Source organism: Peromyscus maniculatus, chromosome 4 (genome assembly GCF_049852395.1).
Source record: "Peromyscus maniculatus bairdii isolate BWxNUB_F1_BW_parent chromosome 4, HU_Pman_BW_mat_3.1, whole genome shotgun sequence".
Classification (NCBI taxonomy): Eukaryota; Metazoa; Chordata; class Mammalia; order Rodentia; family Cricetidae; genus Peromyscus; species Peromyscus maniculatus.
Window position 1 is genome coordinate 7,767,893 of NC_134855.1, and position 22,189 is coordinate 7,790,081.

Consider the following 22,189-nt stretch of genomic DNA (forward strand, 5'->3'; position numbering starts at 1 on the left):
ACTGCCTAAGTTTATGTTTGCTGTGGTGCTGGGGGTCCACAGGCCTAATCTGGATCAAGGCTCCTCGGACTTCAGATGTGACCAATAACTGGAAACAGTGTGGCTCTCGGGCCTCCACCACATCCAGAGATGACTTCCATGTCGTCTTGGGCCAGGCACACTGCCTCAAGCCCAAGTCCTCACTTCTTCCCACAGCCCCAAACGCTGACATCTGATACCCCAAAGGGCAAGTGCTAGTAAGTGGGCCATGGTGTATCTGAACAGGTGCCCTGCATAGAGGAGCAGTATGCACATATTAACAAAGACAGAGTTCCAGGGCTGGAGGGCACAGAGGCAGAATGGCCTGTATGGGCCAGTGCCCCACACCTCATGGACTTACATGATATTAAGAGCATGGATTGGGCCATACCACTCTTGAGCATATACCCAAGGAATGCTCAATCATACCACAAAGATACATGCTCAACTATGTTCATAGCAGCACTATTCCTAATAGCCAGAACCTGGAAACAACCTAGATGCCTGTCAACTGAAGAATGGATTAAGAAAATATGGTACATATACACAATGGAGTACTACTCAGCAGAGAAAAACAATAACAGCATGAAATTTGCAGGCAAGTGGATGGAACTAGAAAATATCATCCTGAGTGAGGTAATCCAAACCCAGAAGGACAAACATGGTATGTACTCACTCATAAATGGATTCTAGATATAAAGCAAAGAACAATCAGACTGCAACCCACAGATCCAGGGAGGCTATACAGTAGGGGGGGACCCTAGGACGACTGTGGCTTATAATTAAATTTTGGTCTTACTCAATTACTGGGTAAGCCTCAGTGAAACATTTCACTATTAGGGTAATAATTTATACTGTATCAAGCTGAAAATAGAAAGAAAAAAAAGAATAGGAAACTGGATGGATTAGCATGGAAGGGAAATAAAGATGTAAAAAAAAAAAAAAGAGCATGGATTGGGGGGACTCCAGGTGACTCCAGTGGCTGCTTTTCCAGAGGACCCAGGTTCCCAGCACCCACACTAGGTGGCTCACAACATCTGTAGCTTCAGTCCCAGGGGCTCCAATGGCCTCCTCTGGCCTTTGCAGGCAATAGGCATACACATGGTGCCAAATAGGCAAGCAAACATTCATACACATTAAAAGCCAAACGAGAGCCTGTAGACCGCCCTAGCCACGGTGTCCTGACGTGCACTTGACCTGCACCCATCTCCCCACCCCATGGCAACTTTGTTGGGTTTTGTTTTTGTTTTGAGGCTGTCTCATGTAATCCAGGCTGGCCTCAAGCTCACTGTATATGAAGGTGACTTTGAACTGATCTTCATGTCTCCTGCCGGGATTATTGTGCATTATCACACCCTGCCTATGTGACAACACAGATGGACCCCAGGGCTTTGTATGTGTTGAGTAAGCACTACCCACTGAGCTCCATCTCCACACCTGTCCTTTCTTTTCTTGGAGACAGGGTCTCACCATGCAGCCTAGGCTAAACTCTTGGTACTCCTTCCTCCGCCTTTTGTTTGCTGGCGTTATGGCTGTGTGCTACCATACCCAATTTCCCCACAGCTTTCTCCGAAGCAGGACTATCAATCAGTTTAATAGATGGATGTCGTGGGTAGCCATTCCAGCTTTGGTCTGGAAGTTCCAACCCCCATTGAGGTTTTGGTAACTATGACGCCCACAAGGCAGGGCCAAGGGAGGGCCTGAAGACCCGAGATTGGGCCGTGCTGTGCTCTCTTGCGGCTGGGAGCCCGGACGCTAGAGGTGGACGGAGGAGAGTTCTCCAGAGAACACCACCGGACTACTGCTGCGTCTTTCCCAGAACCCTCAACCTACCTATTCCTTCATTTGTAAGTCACGCCATTAAATAAATCTCCTTTTAACTACGTGGAGTGGCCTTAATAATTTCACCAATAGATGGAGGCTTGGAGTGTCACTGCCCGAAGCTCCATGGTCAGTGAGGGTCATTGTCCCAGATTCTGGTGATATTCAGTGGGTACCAGCTGCACAGCAGAGGCACCAGAGTTAATGCAGCCTGCCCTGGCTTCCTTGATTGACAACAGCCCCTCCCACACAGACAGACCTCAGAACACTGGCTGCCAGAGGGGCGCAGCAGACCTCTCCTTTATTGCAAATACAATAGTCCCAGGAGTACCTGGGAAGAGCTGGAACCAGGAGACATGGGGACAGGGCCTTCCCGAATGCAGACTGCCCTCCCCTTGTCCAGGGTGGGAGCCAGTCTGATCCTTGCCAACAAGAGGCCACTGAGCCCTGGGAGAGCTGAAAAGGAATCCCCGTTGGGAGAGCAGGCTTCTGGAGCTGGGGTTAGAGGGTTGTCCTCTGTGGCCCCTGACCCATTACCCTCAGAATAGCTGTGAGCCTGGGCCTTGTCCCCAGTGTCAAGGTCCCTAGAAATGTCCAGTAGAGCGCCAGGGGGCTGGGTGGACCAAAGACAAAATGACTCTGGCCCCTACCAGCATGGCCAGGGGCTGGCTGGTCAGGAGGTCTGAGCCCCTCAGTAGCTAGCCTCTGCAGCTCAGTGCACTGAGGGGGCTTCCTCAATGGCCTGCTCCATCCGGAGGTACCAAGGCCGGATCCGTGAGTGTCGCATCAGGTCCTCGAAGGCCTCCAGGCCCTCCATCACTCGCAGCACGCCATACACTGCCTAGGGAAGGATCAAGAACAGCCACTGCACTGGGGCCATCGGGCACCAAGGCCTCAGACGGGGCCTCTGCCTGTCTGCTGCCAGCTGTGGAAGATCGGAGATCTCAGCTCCTGGTCAGACCCAGGCTACCCGGTTACAGGGCTGCCCGAGGCCAGGGCTGAAAGCCAGGGCAGTGAGATTGCCAGGTAGAAGCCTGGAGCCCATGCATGCCACAACCGAGTCAGGAATCAGAGGGAGGGCTGAGGCCATGCCGCTGCCATTCAGGCCCCTGGATCCTGCCCGGCCTGAAATGGGCCCCTCCCTGAGCCTTTCAGGTACAAGAACCATGAAAGCTCCATTTGTTTTTCTCCCTGGTGATACACACAAGGAAGAACACAGTCCCTCTGGGGAGCCGGGAGCTGCAGAGGGTAGGCCTGGACTGTGCTGTCCCTCCCTAAGGGCAGGCCACTCCATCTACCACCATCATACCCACCAGGTCAGCCAGGTTAGGCTTCTGACCCCCCATGAACGGCCGGTCCGTGCCCACGGCTGTCACCCACTTGTTGGCTGCCTCATAGAGGTCTACACGTACGTCATCCTGCAGGTGGTGCCTGGGGATAGATAATCAGGAAGGTGGGTCAGGGAACTCCTTCCCCAGCCCACGGGGACACAGCTTCCTTTGCATAAAGCAGAAAGGCTGGGTGACTGGGGTAGCCGGGAGTGGGGGGGTGGGGGGGTGGGGGTGGGTGGTGAGGGGATGGTACCTACATCACTGAGCACCTGCCCCCAGTGAGTGATGGTGTGTGGCTCAGGATGAGGAAGGGACCCTGACAAGGAGGCAGAAGTAGAGGGCACAGGACAGGGCCATGACTTCTGACCCCAAAGCCTGAGACAGGAACTGATGAGAAGTACTGGGTCCCAGGCCTGGCTCGTCTTCTCTAGGCCGGTTTCTCTCTTTCCTCCTGAAGGGTTTGATGCCCTGACTGTGGGACAGCAGCCCCCCCCCCATCCCACATGTGCATATATTTGCACAAGCCATCACCTGCTTTTGAGGCGCTTGCTGATGAGGTACATGGCAGCTGCACCCACATACTTGGCCATGGTGGCCTCCACAACTCCAAACTTGCCCTCACGGACAATGTAGTCGAAGGAAGCCAGGGCCTCCGTGGGTGTGCGGTACACATTGGGGGAGATGAGATGTACCAGCCAGTCATCCGCCCATTGCCGCCACTTCATCTCCTCCCTGCAGATACAGGACATCGAGGGCCCCTGAGCCAGCTCAGTCTCCCACAAGACTCCCCCAGAGCAGTGGTTCTCAGCTTTCCCAATGCTGTGGCCCTTTAATACAGTTCTCATGTGCTGACCCAACCATAAATTACTTCATTGCTACTTCATATCTGTAGTTTTGCTACTGTTACAGATCATAATATAAATATCTGATATGCAGGATGTTTGACCCCCAAAGGGCTCACTTCCCGCAGGCTGAGAACCCACTGCACCAGAGCATGCAGCTTAACCTGGTCCTTATCACCACCCCACCCGCCCCGCAGCCGCAGCTCCACTCACGTCCTGGCTTCCTTCCCGCCGTACATCTGCTGGGCCTCCTTCTCGCCCAGCATGAGCCAGTACTTGTTGCAGAACTCGGTCACCTCCTTGCCCTGGTCATTCATGGCCTTCATGGGTGGGTAATAGGTGATGATCTCTTCCAGGGGCTGCCTTCAGGGGAAGGCTAGAGCTTCAGCCTGACTCCGTCCTCCTGCCCCCTTGGCCTACCAACCCAGACCACCCCAGCCTGGCTCAGCCACTCAGGGACTCAGCCCCGGGCTGGAGCCATGATCGGCCTCACTTGCAGCAAAAGGGATTAGGTTAGAGACGAGAAGCACTTTCTGGCCAGAAGGAGGAAGGCAGGTCTCAGAGTACCTTGGTCTATTCTAGAAACATGTACAGAGCCCCACTCTTAGACAAGGCCCTGCTGGGCCTCCCAGGAGCAACTTACCCTGAAACTAGGTAGGTCTTGAGGGCGCTGATGATGACTGAGGAATCATTCAACTGTTGCTGGAAGAGAAGAAACAACCGTTGTGTGGCTGGGGATGGAGCCCAGGGCCTCGGGCAGGAGGGACAAGCGCCGTGGAACTGAGCCACACCCCTTGCCCCAGAGGCTCTGGGCCTCCTAAACAACAGCAGCATCAAAAACAACCAAACAACATTACAATAGCAGCACCCGAAGTATCTGGCCCTCAAAGCTGGGCACTGCTGATCCATCACTGCTCACCCCAAAACCCATGCCTGAGCTCACTGCTCCCGACCCTTGGACCCTCTTTCTGAGTAGGGTGACCAAGTATGGCTGTTGGGGACGCATGACTGGGAGAGCCTTGGCATTTGACACTAACCCACAACTCACTTGGCCTCTTGGTACTAAGGGCAGGGCAGGACCCAGAGGCTTCCTACAGGATACCAAGCCCAGAGCCAGGATTTTATCCTTTCTGTCCATACAGCCCAGGGTCTGGGCTGCTGTGGACTAATTGAGAAGCCAACCCTGGTAGGTCCTGGGTTTTATAAGAAAGCAGGCTGAGCAAGCCATGGGGAGCAAGCCAGTAAGCAGCACCCCTCCATGGCCTCTGCATGAGCTCCTGCCTCCAGGTTCCTGCCCTCATTACTTTTGGAACTGTGAGTGAAATAAACCCTTTCCTCCCTGTGGAGGGGCCCCAAAATAGCTTGACCACACAGCAGCCATGACAGGCTTAAGGGCCTAGACACAGCTTCTGTGACAGGCTTACTGGCAGGCAACACCCAGATCCAGGAAAAGCCTTAAGCTGATACCACCCAGGGATCCACCCAGGGGTGAGGAAGTACCTGACATCCCAAACATTCCAACCATTAGATAAGGTGGCCAGATGTCCTTGAGTCTAACACACACCTACTTTTTGTTTTACAGATGCCAACCTCTGCTATGATAAAAACTCTGCCCCACCTGAGCTCAGGGCTCTGTGCTCTCACTGTTGTGTCGGACAGACAGAGGGACCAAGCTCTGGAGCTTGAAATAAAGGCTCTTCGCTTTTACATGTGGGATTCAGTCTCCATGGTGGTCTTTTGGGGGTCCCCGAGGTCTAGGCATAACGCTCCCCAACTAGCTTTTTGGTCACGGTGTTTCAGCATAGAGACCCTGACTGAGACAGCCAGTGAGTGGGGGAGCCACGCCTCAGACCCAGACCACGCCAGCTGCAAGCCCAGTTTGACCATCTGTAAGTGCATCCCACCCTGCCCCCCAAGACCTGGCTAACAAGGAAAGAGAGCTCTACATTTAGTTCTGTTGTCGTGACTTCATCCTGCTATGCTGTCCACACCAGCATCGCGGCTCAGGGATCCATTAGAGCAGCCTTGATTTCTTCTCCCTGCTCCCAGTGGAGATCCAGGGAGTCACAAGTTCTTTTAGATTTAGGGGGACCCCTAGACAGCCTGGGACAGAAATGAGGCATGGGATCCCCAAGGCTCACCAAGCTGTCTCCTTCCTGGGCCACCAGGATGGGCACCTTCCTGTAGGAGGAGAATTTGATCTCAGTCCTTCTGACAGGATTCACCTCCACCACCTGATAGGGCAGGGAGTGGAAGTCGAGGAAGGCACGGACTTTGCTGCAGAAGGGACATGTCTTGTACTGGTACAGGGTCAGCTGCAGGTGGCTGGAAGAGGACAGCTGGGGAAGAGAAAAAAGACTGGTAACCCCCGGAGTCCCAGGGCTCCATCCCCCGCCTTCCCAGCAAACCTTTCCCCACGAAGTCACCGTCTAAGGTGACCCTGAAAATGTAAGGGGGCAAGGAGCTCAGGGAGTGAGTGCCCAAGGGCAGGCAAGGAGCTCAGGGAGTGAGTGCCCAGCTGCAAGTGCCCAGCTGGTACACCACTGGCAGGACTTAGCATCTGTGGAGGCTCTGCTGTGCGTGCATACGTGCGGGAATTCATCTTCCTCCTGTCCCAAAGGGGACACTACACAATCCCAGGGTGTGCCTCCCTCCATCGTCATTAGTCCTTAAGGTTCACCCCCATTCCTCCAGTCCTCTCTAGGTAAGCGGCAGAGCTGACCAAGCAGCTAGGCAGCGCTGGCCAGAGGTGAGGTCTACTTCGGATCTCCAAAAGTGGAGGGAAGCTGAATGCGGCTCCCCGCAGTAAAGCCTTCAGGGTGCTTGCTACAGTTGCAGCCCACTCCCCTCGATTTTCAAATGGAAATCGGGAGGGAAGGGAAGAGACCAGCGAGCCACAAGGACTCCATTCTCTTTCCAGATCCTGCATCCAGGAAAAGGCCATGCATGGAAGGCAGGGTGGAGACTATGCAGCTCATGAGTTCTCCACGGGGCGGCCGAGCCACCGTAGGCTGAGGCACACCTCCAGGTCTGGGTCTGGAGTCAGGCTCACTCATTCCAGAAAGACTGCCTGCGGCACCGCGCACGCCCTCAAAGCACAGTACAGACCACGACACGAGACACACACAGCTCTAGATCATGGGCATCAGCACCAACCTCCTCGGACTCCTACGGCCGAGACACTCGCCCAAGGTCACGGGCGGGCGAAAGAGGCCACTCCTGTCCCCGAGGCTTCTTAAAAGTCCCGAGTTCGGGGCTGATCCCCCTCCCCGTCTGCAGCCCGTGCCAACCAAGCCTTACCTGCGCAGCCGAGCGCTCGGCGCGGAGGTCCTGGGCGCGCAGGTGCCACCGCACGGTGTGGTACAGCCCCAGCGCGCCGCCCAGGGCCAGCGCCGCCGCCCCCAACAACCGCGGGCTCCCCTTGCCGACCGCGGGGCCCGGGCTTCCTGCCGCCGCCCTAGTGAAGCCGGCCCAGCTCTGCGCCGAGACTGGCGTCCAGGGTCGTGTGCGCGGCCCCTCCGCCAGGGCACACCGGCTCAAGCCAAGAATCCAAGCAACGCGCGCCGCCCGGGCCATCGTCGCTCTGCCGGCGCTGCGGGCGGGCGCGCGAAACCAAAACGATCAAGGCGCTGGGGTGCCTTAAAGGGACCGGACTCCGGGCGTGTTGCCGAGGGCGACGATGACGCCGATCAGGGACTAGGAGCTGTGCGCGCCTGGGAGTGCACGCCCGTCTGAGAGGCTGGTGAACACTCCAGGGGCTTTAGAAGCGGCTGGACGTCTCTGTCTTTTGGGAGTGCAGTGGTGACCTGTGATTTGCGGTCGGCTGTTGCCACATTGCGCATCTATCCGAAAGAGTTTCAGGGAAAAGGCCGGTCTTCCGACCCATGCTCGCTCCGGAGGAGGCACGACGCTGTCTCCAGTGGGTGGCCGCAGCATCTTGGATTCTCTGTGCCCTCCCGCAACGGTATACCTTCCGCTGTGACCCGAACCATAAACTTTTCTCAAACCCGGCGGGGGCCTTGGAGACCACGTGCCTCGGGAATGGCCCCGGCGGAGGGGCCGGCTCGCCCACCCGAAGGCCTCCGAGGGTCGAGCGGGGCCGAGGGAAGGTCTCGGGACGCCTCAGGCCTTTGCCGAGCTCGCTGGTGCCAACCGAGTGCCAGATCTCCCCCGCTGGGCTTCTCTGCGGGCAGCCCCGGCATGGCCCCGCCCCAGGCCGGAGGAAGGCGGGGCCCTGTGAGCCGGGGCCGGAGCGGGAGGCGGGCTCGCTCGGGGGCCGGTCCCGGGTCCGACCTGGCTCTACCCTCTTCCTCCACGTTTTCCTGGGCCTGGAAGCGCCGGGGTCCACAATATCCAGCCGCAACTTGAGCAGGCCAGGCGGACGGAAAGGCCGAGTGGCCCAAGGTGCTTTGCTTTTCTGTGAAGACCTAGCTAGGAAGAGAATACGGGACGTCAAAGGCGCGGGACCCGGGCTCAAACCCCGCCTCTGGCTGGGGCTGTTGTCCCCGAGCAGTCCGGGGGACGAGACAGAAGGGCATCCCGGAACAGGTCCCTGGAAACTGAACTGGGGAACTTCGAGGATAGCCGCCCCTGAAGGACAACTCAGGAAAGCCGGCGGGGAGTTTGCTGGCGTTCATGGAAGAGTAGGTACTGAACCTGCCCACCACCACCACCACCACCCTCCGCCTCTCTGGTGCTCCTGTCCTGGTGTGACGTGTTTGCAGCGCTGATGCACGAGGGCTGGAGAACCAGCCACCATAGCTGCCTTGTTACTTGGAGGAACCCCAGTTTGCCCGCCTGTGACACAAGAGTTAATGACGGAGATCTCCTGCAAACCCTGCCACCCACCCCACTCTAACTTGTTTCGGAATGAGAGCCTTCGTGTTAAATGGGAGCCTTTAATCCCTGCACTCGGGAGGCTGAGCTAGGTATGAGCTAAGAGGCCAGCCTGCCTAGTCTACATAGCAAGCTTCAGGCCGGTGAGAACCTATCTCCTCCTCCTCCTCCTGCTCCTCATCATCATGAACAAATAAACTGAGAGATGAATCGGGAGAGGCTGATTCCTGGGAGGCCCCAGCGTTTTGCCTAACGGGCAACTGTGCCATCCTAGTATAACATGAGCCAGCCTTTGCCAAGGAAACCCAGTGCTGGGCCGGCGCTCTCTGTGGAGACACTTGGCAGAGTTTCTCTCTTGGCATACCACCCGTGGCACCTCTGGCTACAGACCTTCAAGCTGTAAGAAGCACAGGGCACACAGCCCTGCTCTATGCCCAGAGGACCTCAGGCTGAGGAACCTCACTCACTCCACCAAATGGAGCCTTAGAACCCCCAAACAATGACATTTCAGGGCACAGTATGGAAAGGGAGTCCTCGGCCTAGGCTGAGAGGTCCTCTTCCTGTCCTCTAGGCCCCAAACGGTCTCCCTCTCCTACCCTTTCTCTCTGGTCTTTCGCTGACTTTTGGCCCTCTGGTGCCTCATCCGAGGACTCAGCAAATAAGCACAGCCTCTTCCCTCACGGTCAGGTGAAACCCATCCCAGATGAGGTTTGGATGTCTGTGTCCCTCCAAAGTTCATAAGCTGAAGCTCAAGGCAGGTATAGTCATAATAACAATCAAGTCATTTAGGGGTAGTTAACCAGCTTTCAGGAGTGGATTAGTACTTTTACCAAAGGGCCCAGGGAACAAGCTGGACTGTTCGGTCCTTCTCTCTCTTCTTCCCATGCGCAGGGACACTGGGGGGGTGCCAGCTGTAAGGGACTGGCCAGACACCAAACCCGTTGGCTAGCTTGACCTTGAACTTTCCAGCCTCCAGAGCCGAAAGAAACAAATCTCTTGTCATTTATCCAGCTCTCCATCTGTCCGTCTGTCTGTGCGTCCGTCTGTGCCATCTTGATAGGGTGGCAGGAATGATGAAGCCATGGCTTCAGGCCAGCCCTGTCCTGATTCCAGGCCTGGATTTGCATCTGCCTTTTCCATGTTTGGAACATTGCTCAGAGCCTACCACCCACCTCAGCGTAGGCATCCTAGGTGCCACCCTTCTTCCGGGCCACTTTCTCATCTTCTGCCTCTGCCTTAGTGGCCAAGTAGGAGCCCAGGAGCCCTGCTATTCACTCTGCTCTCTCTGCCCCCACTCTTCATGCTTCCTGAGCTTGGCACCCTGAGATTCCACACTGCTTAACTGAATCCCTCCCACACAGAACCTACCACATCTGATTTGCTAAAGAATTAGGCTGACTGAAAGAAGCCAAGCTATATTATCACTCAAGAGGCAGAGACAAATGAATCTGTGAATTTGGGTCTAGCCTGGGCTACATAGTTCCAGGGCAGCCAAGGCTACATAGTGAGCCCCTACCTCAAAAAAAAATACAAATAAAGAAAAATAAAATAAAGAAGCCAGGCTAGGGGCTGGAGAGATGGCTCAGAGGTTAAGAGCACTGGCTGTTCTTCCAGAGGTTCTGAGTTCAATTCCCAGCAACCACATGATGGCTCAAACCATCTACAATGAGATCTGGTGCCCTCTTCTGGCCTGCAGGCCGAACACTCACTGTATACATAATAAATAAATAAATATTAAAAAAAAAAGAAGCCAGGCTATAAAGACTATTTACTAATTTACTACATGCTTCCATTTGGTTAAAGATTCTCTCTCTCTCTCTCTCTCTCTCTCTCTCTCTCTCTCTCTCTCTCTCTCTCTCATATATATGTATGTATACACACACACACACACACACACACACACACACATATAAGGTTTTTCGAGACAGGGTTTCTCTGTGTAGCTTTGCGCCTTTCCTGGAACTCGCTTTGTAGACCAGGCTGGCCTCAAACTCACAGAGATAAGATCTGTATATTTTTATTTTATGTTTGTGGGTGGTTTTGCTGGCATGAAGGCTGTGTACCATGTACATGCAGTACCTGAAGAGGCCAGAAGAGGGAATCTGATCCCCTGAAACTGAGTTACCAACAGTTAGCCCCCATGCTGGTGCCAGGAATCAAATCTGGATCCTCTGCAAGGGTAGCAAGTGTTCTTAGCTGCTGAGCCACCTCTCCAGCCCTTATTTTTATTTTTGAGAAAGGATTTCTCTATGTAGTTTTGCGTCTTTCCTGGAACTCACTCTGTAGCCCCCGCTGGCCTCGAACTCACAGAGATCTGCCTGGCTCTGCCTCCCGAGTGCTGGGATTAAAGGTGCGCGCCCCCACCGCCCAGCACCTTGTTTTTATTTTAATCATATGTAATGTGTGTGCCTGAGTGTGTTCATGTGTAACATACACCAGGTGCCTAAGGAGGCTAGAAAGAGCCCGTCAGATCTCTCAGAACTAAGTCACAGACAGTGGTGAGCTGCCGTGAGGGTGCTGGGAATCGAACCCAGTCCTCTGCAAGAGCAGCCAGTGCTCCTAGCCATCTTACGGCCATCTCTCCAGCCTCGTTTTTATTTTGTTTTTTGACAGTCTCACTTGGTAGCCCGGGCTGGCCTACTTGTTCCAGCCTCCCAAGGCTAGACTTGCAGGCTCTCTGAAGCCTTTCACATATACACAGTTAAGGCTAAAAATGTCCCTGTGGATTGTGAGTCCCACGGGTCCTTTGGAATCTCTTGCTCCTTAGGTTGGTGTGCCCAGGGGAGGGAGGGCCCCTCAAAGTGCACTCTGCTGTTCAGTATGGACAGCTTTTCAAATGGGTCCTCCTCCAGGTCCACTGGCCCAGGAGATGGACACCCCAGCCTAACCAAGGGCCACTGCCTCACTCTGGCCTACAACCCTAAGGCACGAGAGGACTATAGAGGTAGGTAGGGGAGGACCTCCTCCGACCCACCCCAGCTCCTGGGAGAGACAGCAACCCAGGTGAGGAATGGAAGGATCCTCAGAGCCCCACACAGCAGGCAAAGCCCTCTGGGTGGCTAATGTGCTCAGCACACCCTATAGGGTGGGACATGACAAGCACTTGAGAGGAGACTGACTTGTGACCTTGGAGCTGTGGGCTAGAGTGAGACAGTTACTCAGGAAGAGTCTGAAGCAGCCCTTGGGAGTCTGCACTTCAGCCCTGGTCCCCACTGTGCTCTGCCTCCGACTGCCGTGAATGGCCTCCAACCCTCGCCCTAGCTGCTCCGACCTCTGCAGCCACACCCTTCCTGCCATGATGGACACAATGGGCCTTCTTTTCCTTCAACTGTCAGATATTTTGGTGAGAGAAATGAAATGTAGGCCGGGCAGTGATGGCGCACACCTTTAATCCCAGCACTCGGGAGGCAGAGGCAGGCAGATCTCTGTGAGTTCGAGGCCAGCCTGGTCTACAGAGTGAGATTCAGGACAGGCCCCAAAACTACACAGAGAAACCCTGTCTCAAAAAACAAAAACAAAAAAATTAAAAAAAAGAAAAAAATATTTATTTTTGGGACTGGAGAGATGACTCAGAGGTTAAGAGCACTGGCTGCTCTTTCAGAGGTCCTGGGTTCAAGTCCCAAGCAATCACATGGTGGCTCACACCATCTGTAATGAGATCTGGCGCCTCTTCTTGCGTGCAGGCAGAACACTGTATACCTAGTAAATTAATCTTAAAAATGTTTAATTAATGTGTGTGTGTGTGTGTGTGTGTGTGTGTGTGTGTGTGTGTGTGTGTGTGTGTGTAACTTTTGGGAGTTAGTTCTCTCCTCTACCATGAAGGTAACTCGGAATATCAAATATCAGGCTTGGTGGCAAGCAATGAGCCACCTTGCCAGCTCTCTCTCTTTCTCTCTTTCTCTCTCTCTCTCTTTCTCTCTTTCTCTCTTTCTCTCTTTCTCTCTTTCTCTCTCTCTCTCTCTCTCTCTCTTTCTTTCTTTCTGTCTTTCTCTCTCTCTCTCTTTCTTTCTTCCTTTCTTTTTTTCTTTCTTTCTTTTTTGTTTTGTCTTTTTTGAGACAAGGTTTCTCTGTGTAGCCCTGGCTGTCCTAGAACTCACTCTGTAGACTAGGCTGGCCTCGAACTCAGAGATCTGCCTGCCTCTGCTGGGATTAAAGGAGTGCTTCTCCCCCCCCCCTTTTTTTTTTTTAAAGATAGGGCCTCATACTATAATCCACAGTGTTCAAATTTCCTGTGCAGCCCAGGTTGACCTCCAACTCATGGCAATCCTCCTGCCTCAGTCCACCAAATGCTGAGATTAAAAGTGTGAACCACTAACTTTTGGCTACAGTGTGGATTATTATTTCATTTTATTTGTGTGTGTGTGTGTGTGTGTGTGTGTGTGTGTTTGAGAGAGAGAGGTGTGTGTGTGAAAATGTCAGCATATGCGCACTTGTGGATGTCAGGGACAACCTGAGGTCAATCCTCACCTACCACCTTGTCTGAGAAGTTCTCTTCTTTGTTGTGCATGCCAGGCCACTGGCCCAGGAGCTCCTGATGTAACCTCTCTCCAGCTCCGTCTCAGCACAGGAACACCAGGACTGCAGGCAGATGATACCGCACCTGGCTCTGCTGTGGCAGATTCTAGGGGTCTGGACCTGGGTCTCCACAATTACACAGCCAGCGCTCTGCTCGCTGGGTCGTCTCTGTAGCCTCTGTGTACAGCTCTTCTGATTTTGGACTTCTGGATTTTGGCAGATGTGATTCTAAGACAACAAATGTGGTAAATTGCTGTAATCTGATGGTTTGGGAAACTCTCGGTCTTTCCCAATCGCAGAAGCCATTGGCAGGAAAGACACCGTTAGTAAAGTTTGCTCTTGAGAGAAGGCCAAGTGTGGCTAGCATTAGACCTGTGGATGAAGAACGAGGTGGGCCAGCAAGGGAGGCCATAAGAAGTGAGGAGGAAGTGGACTAAACCTAGGGAACCCAGGGTATGGGGGAGGTAGCATGGACCAGGGAGACCCAGTGGTGTCTGGAGGGGGACCTAGGATGAGGTAGAAACCAAGGGGCCATGGGCTGCCCCTGGCTGACTGAGGCTGAGCTCCTCTAGAAGGGCACCTGGCGCTGTAGTCTCCCACCCCAAGGCCTGAGGGACTCTGTGTCCTGTGTACTCTGTCCATCACACCAATACAGACAGTTACACCCTGACAGGAGTTCCGAAAGCCGTGGGAGATGGTGGTCACTCTGGCCTAAGCCCTGTCCCCAGGACCTGACTAGTCACTCCACTCCTGATAGGGCTTCCTGAGAAGTCTCCAAGAAGGACAGTAGCCAGGCCAAGGCCAGGATTCAGTGGCCCTTGTCCACCTGGCTCTTCCCTATTCCTCGGGCTAACTCCCCTGTCCATCACCCATCTCCACTGGCTCAGGTCAGCCCTGTGCCCTTGTAAAGGCCGACACGCTGGCCCTGTGGGGCCTGCCCCATCCTCACTGTCTGTCACAGCCTCACCCATCCCTCCTACTGAAACCACTGGGATGAACGGGGTGGGACGGAATGGTGTTGCTTGTCTCAGAGACCCCAAGAGTCTCCCGGGGGGGGGGGGGGTGCCGTGGCCCTGGAGTTGGAGACATGCTTTCAGACACCTCCTGTAACCATCCCAGCACCCACTCTCCTGCCTCCTGGCTGTGCACTGTCCTCACCTGTCCTTTCAGGCACAAGAAAGAGGCAGCCTTTTAGGAGGAGCAGCCTGTCCTCGCACAGAAGCCGCCTCTGATGGTGTCCATCCGAGGTCCCGCCCAGCTAAGGCCCGGGAAGCCGGGAACTGGAGCAGGGGGCCAAGGAGTGGCTGCCCTGGACATGCCCTTTTCTTGTGTAACTTGGGGTGCCAGGGGCAGGTGTCCTGTCTAGTACCAGCATCATGCCAGGCAGAATCACCCTGCTGCTCAGTTGAGCCCAGCAGCCACCCACTGCCTCTTGGATGCCTGGTCCTGCAGCAGACCCTACCCAGAGCTGTGGCCTCCAGTCCTCTGCACTTGTGGTCATGTTGACCCTGTCACCTGCAAAGGCATCCATGCTCTGGAACAAAGGACAGAGGGACAGAGGGACAGAGGGATGGGATCACAAGGCCCCACCCCTTCCTAATGGTTGCTGAGTTCTTTCTTTTTTCTTTTCTTTTCTTTTTTTTTTTTTTTAGACAAGGTCTCGTTATATAGAGCAGGCTGGCCCCAAGTACTGGGTTTAAATGTGTGCACTATTACACCCAAATTAAGAGATATTTTCTTGCCAGGTGGTGGTAGTGCACACCTTTAATCCCAGCACTCAAGAGGCAGAGGCAGGTGGATCTCTGTGAGTTCGAGGCCAGCCTGGTCTACAGAGTGAGTTCTAGGACAGCCAGGGCTACACAGAGAAACCCTGTCTCAAAAAAAAAAAAAAAATCAGAGAGAGAGAGGGATTTTCTTCAGTTGTGTGACCACTGGAAATTGATGAGGCTCCTGTAAAAACCCTTCACCCGTTCACCATGGTCCTATAAGCAACCCTATGAAACTCATTAGGTCACACACAAAAATCAACCACCAAACAAACATGAATGTTAGGAGGGAGACTGGTCAGGAAGAGGAGACCAGCAGGGCAGGAAGGTGTCACGAGAGGGTAATGGTAACTAGGTGAATATGATCAAAATACCTTATATACATGTATGCCATAATGAAACCCGTCATTGTGTATAATTAAAATATATGCTAAGAGAAACACTTCAGAGCCAGGGGTGACCCTGGACACAGACCTCGAGCAGCAAGGCCTGCCACTCCCTATCTGTCAGACCCCTCCTCAGACGGGGGGGGGGTCAACCAGTGGGTGCACAGGGAATGTGAGGAGGAGCAGCCTTTCAGAGCTTTCCCAAAGCAGGATCCTGTGATGTGGAAGGGCAGGGGCCAGGAGGCCCTCTGGGTCCCTGGAGCACCTTGGTATCAAACACTCTGGAAACAGACTCAAGTCAAGGCCCTGGAGAAGTGCACATCTTCCACTGGTCACCCCTTCCCAGGTGGGTGACTGGGAGCAGAGGCCACTGGACCCATCTGTGGACATCAAGACTTCCAGAGGCTGTGCCTAGGCCACAGGGGCCTATTTATTTGTCTATTATTTATTTAGCAGAGCTGAGGATGGAGCCCAGGGCCCTGGGAACACTAAGCAAGTGCCCAACCCACTGACAGGATCCCTCAGCCCTCTCCAGGCTGTCTTGCCTCAGGGCCTCCCAGGCAGCCCTGGCTCTGAGAAGCTGACTTGGTAGTCCCACACTCTTCAAGCAGGTCTATGGTGTAGGCTGGAGGGCTGGGCTGTGTTAGCTCTATTCCCTCATGGCCAGGTTCACCAGCTTCTGGACACCAGATCACGGTGTCGGACTGGATCCCTGAGTAGTACAACAGTCTAGGAACATCTCAAGTGGATTAGACCTAGGTGGAGTTTTGGAGCAGCTAGAGTTCTCTGGGCTTGTGACCCCAGAAGCCCCAAGTGTGAACCACACACGATGGTGCATGCCTGTGATCTCAGCCCTTGCTGGGCTAGGGCAGGGGAATGGTTTACAGGTTTGAAGCTTGTCTGGGCTACCTACCAAATTTAGTATCAGCCTAAATCACACATTGAGACCTGGTACCAAACTAACTAAATAAAAGAGTCAGATGTGAGGTTAGTGATGCGTGCCAGCTCTCCAGTGGTAGAGGGGGAAGGAAAAAAGAAAAGACAGACTGGATGAGAGGCGGAGGCAGGAGGATGGGAAGTTCAAAGTCACCTTTGTCTACATAGGGAATTTGGGCCAGCCTGGGCTATACAGGATCCTGTTTCAGAGAAAGGAGGTCGGGGAGGCCTAGCAGAGTCCTGGGGCAGAGTACACACAGCAGGCGTCAAGAGACAGGCGGCCTTGGTTGTGGGTCTTGTACCTGGAACAGCCAGCCTTTGAAGCTGTCCCGGGGTCCTGGGCTAGGCCACCTCCCTTCACTCTAACTCTGACCTATTGTTTTGCAGACCCGGAACTCTGGCCCAGTTCATACTCTAGAGTCCCACTGGTCACTCAGGCCTCGATTTTCAGAGCCTAGAATATTCTACCTGCCCAGCTCCTCTGAGATTCTGGGATCTGTCTTTCCTGACTGAAAATTCTTGGGGGCTCTGCCCACACCAGTCTTCCTGACACCCATTTATCACCAAAGACTCGGGTTACCTTTTATTTTTATATTAGTTTGTTTTAAAGCAAAGGTCTTTTTTTTTTGAGACAGGGTTTCTCTTTGGTGTTTTGGAGCCTGTCCTGGATCTCACTTTGTAGACCAGGCTGGCCTTGAACTCACAGAGATCCACCTGGCTCTGCCTCCCGAGTGCTGGGATTAAAGGTGTGCGCCACCCCCGCCCGGCCAAGCAAAGGTCTTGAAATGTAGCCTTGGCTCGCCTCAAATTCCCTTGTAGACCAGGCTGGCTCAGCTTTGCACTCACAGAGATCCCCCTGCCTCTGCCCCCAAGTGTTGGGATTAAAAGTGTAAGCCACCACATCTGGCTTTCAAGGATACCTTTTAAACTAAAATGTTTAGTAAATTGGAAAGTTGTTTTTCGTGCTGTGGGAGATAGAACCTGGGGCCTCCCACGTGCTAGGCAAACCCTCCACCCCTGAGCTACATCCCCAGCTCATGGGTACCTTTTAAGGTCACAAAGGTAGAGGGGTGGATCCCCTAGGCCTGTGACTGAAGGGGCTGGAAGGGTGGGGAGGCCACTGGTACCTCAAGAGCAACAGGATCTGATGGCCACATAGTCCCCACAGCTTGGTTCAACTTCCCTTCGCTCTTTCACCATGCAGGGACCTGAGGGGACAGAGTCTAGTGGTGCAGTCTCTCTGGCATGGGGTCAGGGGTGAGGCTGCATCCTACACACCGGTTTAGGATCCCCTCCCAGGTCTGTCCCTCGGGGCTAACCACCAGAGAGCTCAGGGTTGGGGGTGGGAGGCCAGGAGCAGCAAGTATGTGGATCAGTGAGCCCGTCCAGTCCAGGGCAGGGCCAGGAGACGTCAGCCTCAGGTCAGATGTCCAGGTGCAGCCGTAAGTGAGCCATCTCAGGGGAGACACAGGAGAGCACCTGAGATCCGCTTTAAGGCTGCTGGCCAGTCCTCCAGGGAGGAAATGGCTTCCCTTAAGGACTAGGCTCAAATCAGCTCGGGAGGGGCTGAGACCCCTGACTGGGGCCACTAAGTTCCCCTACTTAAAGGGATCTTCTCAATGACTTTTCAAGGGCAATCCTGCCTTTTCAACCCAAGTGACCGGAGTTCGTAGGGCAGTGTGGGGCCATTTCCTCCCCACGACACCTACGTTTCCCAAGTTTGCCTCAAGTGATCCCCTTATCCTCTGGGGTAAGCTGGCACTGTGGTTGAAAGCAGCCACACCTAAGGACGTGTGACCCAGGACAGGGGCTGCCCCTGGGAGTTCAGCGGCTTCCCTGTCAGCTCCTGTAAATGGCAGCGGGGTCATGAGAAAGCGAAGGGGTTCAAGGTATCGGACACTCCCAGGCCAGTCTTCTGGACACCTCCCGCCCTGTGCCAAGGCCAAGCTCGGCGGCTCAGAACAGGATATCCCACTCTTCTTCGTCTGGAGCGTTCACTTTCAGCTGCCCCACCCTTCCCCAAACGAGGAAGCTGCACAGGACCCGGCGGAGTGGGACGTTTTTGGTGTTCGGCAGGTGTGTGTGGGCGGGGCCTTCACCGCACACACCATCTTGAGTTTCTGATGAGCTAGGGCTCCCAGGGGGTAATGGGGGGGGGCAGGAGACGGTCCAGATCTGAGTTGCTGACCTAGATGAAGGGGTGCAGACAGTGCCCTCATGCCTGCCAGACTCCAGAGCTCTGCCAAGGTCCCTCTTGTCCCCTCCCCTGTAGGCCTTCCTGTCACTAAACCTTGTGCAACCCTGACCTAGGGGAGAAAGGGACAGAAATCTTGCCAAGTATTTCAGCAGGACATGCTGGCAATTGCCTCACACTTCCTGGACTTGGTAAAGGATGGACCCCCCCCCCCCCCAACACGGGGGCTGGCAGCCAGGTGGCCCATAAAGAGTCTCCCTGGGGAGTCCTCCTCATTCTCTTCCTCCTCCTCCTGCCTACTGGACCCAGTCCAGTCACTGCTGAAACCATGGCCCTGGGTGTCCTGTGTCTAGCCGCCCTCACCCTGCTCGGGGTCCTGCAGAGCCAGGCCCAGGACTCCACTGAGAACTTGATCCCCGCTCCATCTCTGCTGAAGGTCCCCCTGCAGCCAGGCTTCCAGAAGGACCGGGTAGGAACCTGGAAGGGCAGCTGCAGGAGGGAGTGGGGGAAACGGGGAGCAGATGGGAGAAGCCAGGCTTCACGGGCGGCACCGGGTAGGGTGGATGGAATTCTGGGAGTCCAGGGTTCGGGTTTCACTCACCCTGCACGCCCGTGGAAGCTGTACCTCATTCTGCTCTGACAGTTCCTCTGACAGAGCTTCACAGGGACTAGACCCCCTCTCCCGTAATCGCCACTGTCCACGTAAGGTAGGAATCTCTTCAGTCACTCTGCATTGAGGAAGGAACTGAAGTCCAAGACGCCCCTGCCCAGCACCACCCCATCCTGCCAACGCAGGGCTAACTCCACCTAGGGTCTTATCTAGCCTTGGGAGAGTCTGACTCCTGCCAGTCTGTAGACAGGCCAAGCCTGAGGCCCTGCTGCCCTCCAGCTGGGGTGCCTGGAGGCACCAACAGGGCCAGCACGGGAGGAGCAGCCTGTGAGGCCATCCCTGGCTCCGTCTGTCATCAGCCCCTTGCAGTTTCAGGGGAGGTGGTATGTCGTGGGCCTGGCAGGCAATGCGGTCCGGAAGGAAGAAGAGGGTCGCTTTACGATGTACAGCACCATCTACGATCTGCAAGAGGACAACAGCTACAATGTCACCTCCATCCTGCTCAGGTGAGCCCCGTCACCCCGATCACAGCCAAGGACCTGATCCGTTTCTTGCTCTTTCCTCCCCTCCGAGAGCAGGGGTAGATGAAGATTTGGGGAGCTCAGCTCTGGAGGAGGGGGTTGAGTGGGACTTGAGGGAAAGCTATATTTGGCCTGAGGGCTAGGAGTGTAGTGCTGAGCTTGGAGCAGGCTGGCAGCTCAGAAAAAACTGCCTTCACTGCCAAGGGAGGGGGCAGAGAGGAGGCAGGGGAAAGAGTGGGGAGCCTTGCCTAGGCCTGGCTGTGTGTGGGGGAGGCCACCCAGGAAGGCACCGGGAGGAGGGACTGTGTGTGCTGGGGAAGGGTCTCAGCAGGGTCAGGCAGGGCACACCCAGAGCGGGAAGGCCCAGGGCATCTAAGATGGGTGGGTGGGGCCTCCCGCCAGGTTTGGGGACAGGCTATTATCGGTTGGATGGACACAGGGGTGGGGGACACCAGAATTCTAGCCCCACCTGTCCCAATCCAAGGAGCGTTCCAGCCTGTGTCACGTCCTTGCTCACGCCCATCTCTCCCACAGGGACCAGCGCTGTGACTACTGGATCAGAACTTTTGTTCCAAGCTCCAGGGCGGGCCGGTTCACCCTGGGAAACATTCGCAGTGAGTCCCAAATGGAGTGGGGCTCTCCACCCAGGCCTTCTTATGGGGAGAACGTTCTGAAAGTTGGGGAGAAGTGCATAGCGCCCCCTTCCTCTTCACCAGGGCAGAACTTATCCTTGTCCTTCACACCTGCAGGTTACCCTAAGGTACGGAGCTACAGTGTACAAGTGGCCGCTACCGACTATGACCAGTTTGCCATGGTATTTTTCAAGAAGATTTCTGGAAAAAAGCAATACTTCAAAACCACCCTGTATGGTGAGTTCTTGGCTGACTCTTAGGGACTCAACTCAAGGTTGGAATCCCAAGGTCTCAGCCCAGGGAGCGCTCTTTCTGCAGACCTCCACAGAAACCAAGTCTGAGGCCTCACTTACCAGCTGAGTGATACCGAGGGAGTGCCCTGCGGTCACTCTCTGCCAATCTTGGTTGCAGGAAGAACCAAGGAATTGCCCGCTGAACTAAAGGAGCGCTTTGTCCGCTTTGCCAAGTCTCTGGGCCTTACAGATGACCATATCATCTTCTCTGTCCCCACCGGTAATGGCCAGTGGGGATGTGGGGACAAGGGATGTGGGGACGCGGGGACTGTCCAAGCTGATACCTACCCCACAGGAGAAAGGGAAGACACAGTTCCCTGCTCTAGCCACTGGGATCCACTTTGAGGTCTGGAAGACCCGGTGAAACCCTGGGGTCTATGAAACCCTCAGGGATCCTGGCCCCAAGTTTCCCTTCTGGCAGCTGACCAGGGACATTCCCAGACGAGGATTCCAGGTCCACGTCCAAACATCCTCAGTCTTGCTGCCCCACGCCACTCCCGCCTACAGTCGAAGTCTATTTCCTCTCCAAACTCTGAACCTTGCTGTCCTGGGCCTTGCCCCACCCCATAACTTGGGAGACATCTTGTTTTCAAGTCGCCTGGGTAGGAGGCTCCAGCCAGGCCTCACAGAGCCACCAGCTGAGGGGCTACCAAGGCCCAGCGGGCAAACAGGCAGAAAGCCTGGGTCCATGAGCCGCTATGGACCTCCCACTCCTGCCTTACAGCGGCCCTTAGGGCCCTTCTCACACATTGTTCCACATGGGTCCCTTGGCTCCCCAACCCTGAAAAAAGCCCCAGATATTTTGTAGTTGGGCTAGTCTGGACCTGGCAAAGCACAGGCTCCTGGCAGCCAGAGATCACAAATGCTCGCTCCTCTGCTCTGTTCTGATGAACTTTCTTGCCTACAGACCAATGCATTGACAACTGAACAGGCGGTGAGTGTGGCTGACTGGGATGGGCAGGGGCCGGGTGGGAGGCCAGGGCACAGGGGACTGGGATCTCCAGCTTGTCTCTGTTCCTCCTCTGAACTGTGGGTGTCCTGATTCTGCTATAGTCTCTCAGGTGCCTCCTGTCTGTCCCCAGCCCGAGCTTTCCTGTTTCCAGAGGGCCACCTGCTTACCCCACCAGCCACGATACCAGTGAGCACCAGATGACTCTTCTTATTGGGCAGCACTGCCCGGCCACCTGTCCCAATGACACCCCCTTGTCTGCTAAATAAATGCATGTCCCCGTTCTCTGAGTCTGTGATGCTTGACCCCATAATAATGAGGGAAAAGGCAAAGGGCGGGCTCACACCAGTGTTATTCCAGCATGACCGTAGGGCTGCAGAGAGAAGACTTAGGGAAAAGAAGGCTCCAGAAAGAACTCCAGCCTCCACAGCTTCCACCATCACGGCCACTGACTGCCCCAGTCCCTCCTGTACGGAACAATACCACACTTGCTGTTGTTTTGGCTTGGTACCCTGGTCAAGCCCTGGGCTCACCTCCAG

The 22,189-nt window shown here is 54.9% G+C and overlaps 2 protein-coding genes across 5 annotated transcripts; one reads left to right on the forward strand and one right to left on the reverse strand.

Moving 5' to 3' along the window:
• Positions 1–2,400: 2,400 nt before the first annotated feature.
• Positions 2,401–7,666, reverse strand: Ptges2 (prostaglandin E synthase 2). Its single transcript, XM_006983478.4, has 7 exons — positions 7,313–7,666; positions 6,154–6,351; positions 4,656–4,714; positions 4,226–4,375; positions 3,702–3,902; positions 3,153–3,270; positions 2,401–2,680 (listed from the first exon to the last, which is right to left on the reverse strand). The coding sequence occupies exons 1-7, from the start codon at positions 7,586–7,588 to the stop codon at positions 2,552–2,554; spliced, it is 1,131 nt and encodes a 376-aa protein (XP_006983540.1). The 5' UTR covers positions 7,589–7,666; the 3' UTR covers positions 2,401–2,551.
• Positions 7,667–18,870: 11,204 nt separating this feature from the next.
• Positions 18,871–21,935, forward strand: Lcn2 (lipocalin 2). Of its 4 annotated transcripts, none has more exons than XM_006983477.4 (7): positions 18,883–19,114; positions 19,625–19,761; positions 20,311–20,390; positions 20,526–20,645; positions 20,820–20,921; positions 21,609–21,635; positions 21,763–21,935. In XM_006983477.4, exons 1-6 carry the CDS (start codon positions 18,974–18,976, stop codon positions 21,626–21,628), a joined length of 600 nt encoding a protein of 199 aa, XP_006983539.2. In that variant the 5' UTR covers positions 18,883–18,973; the 3' UTR covers positions 21,629–21,635; positions 21,763–21,935. The 4 variants fall into 4 exon arrangements, with proteins under 4 accessions (XP_076425057.1, XP_006983539.2, XP_006983536.2 ...); XM_006983474.4 differs by having other exon boundaries at positions 18,885–19,114; positions 21,755–21,935; XM_006983476.4 differs by having other exon boundaries at positions 18,887–19,114; positions 21,784–21,935.
• The last annotated feature ends 254 nt before the right edge of the window (positions 21,936–22,189 follow it).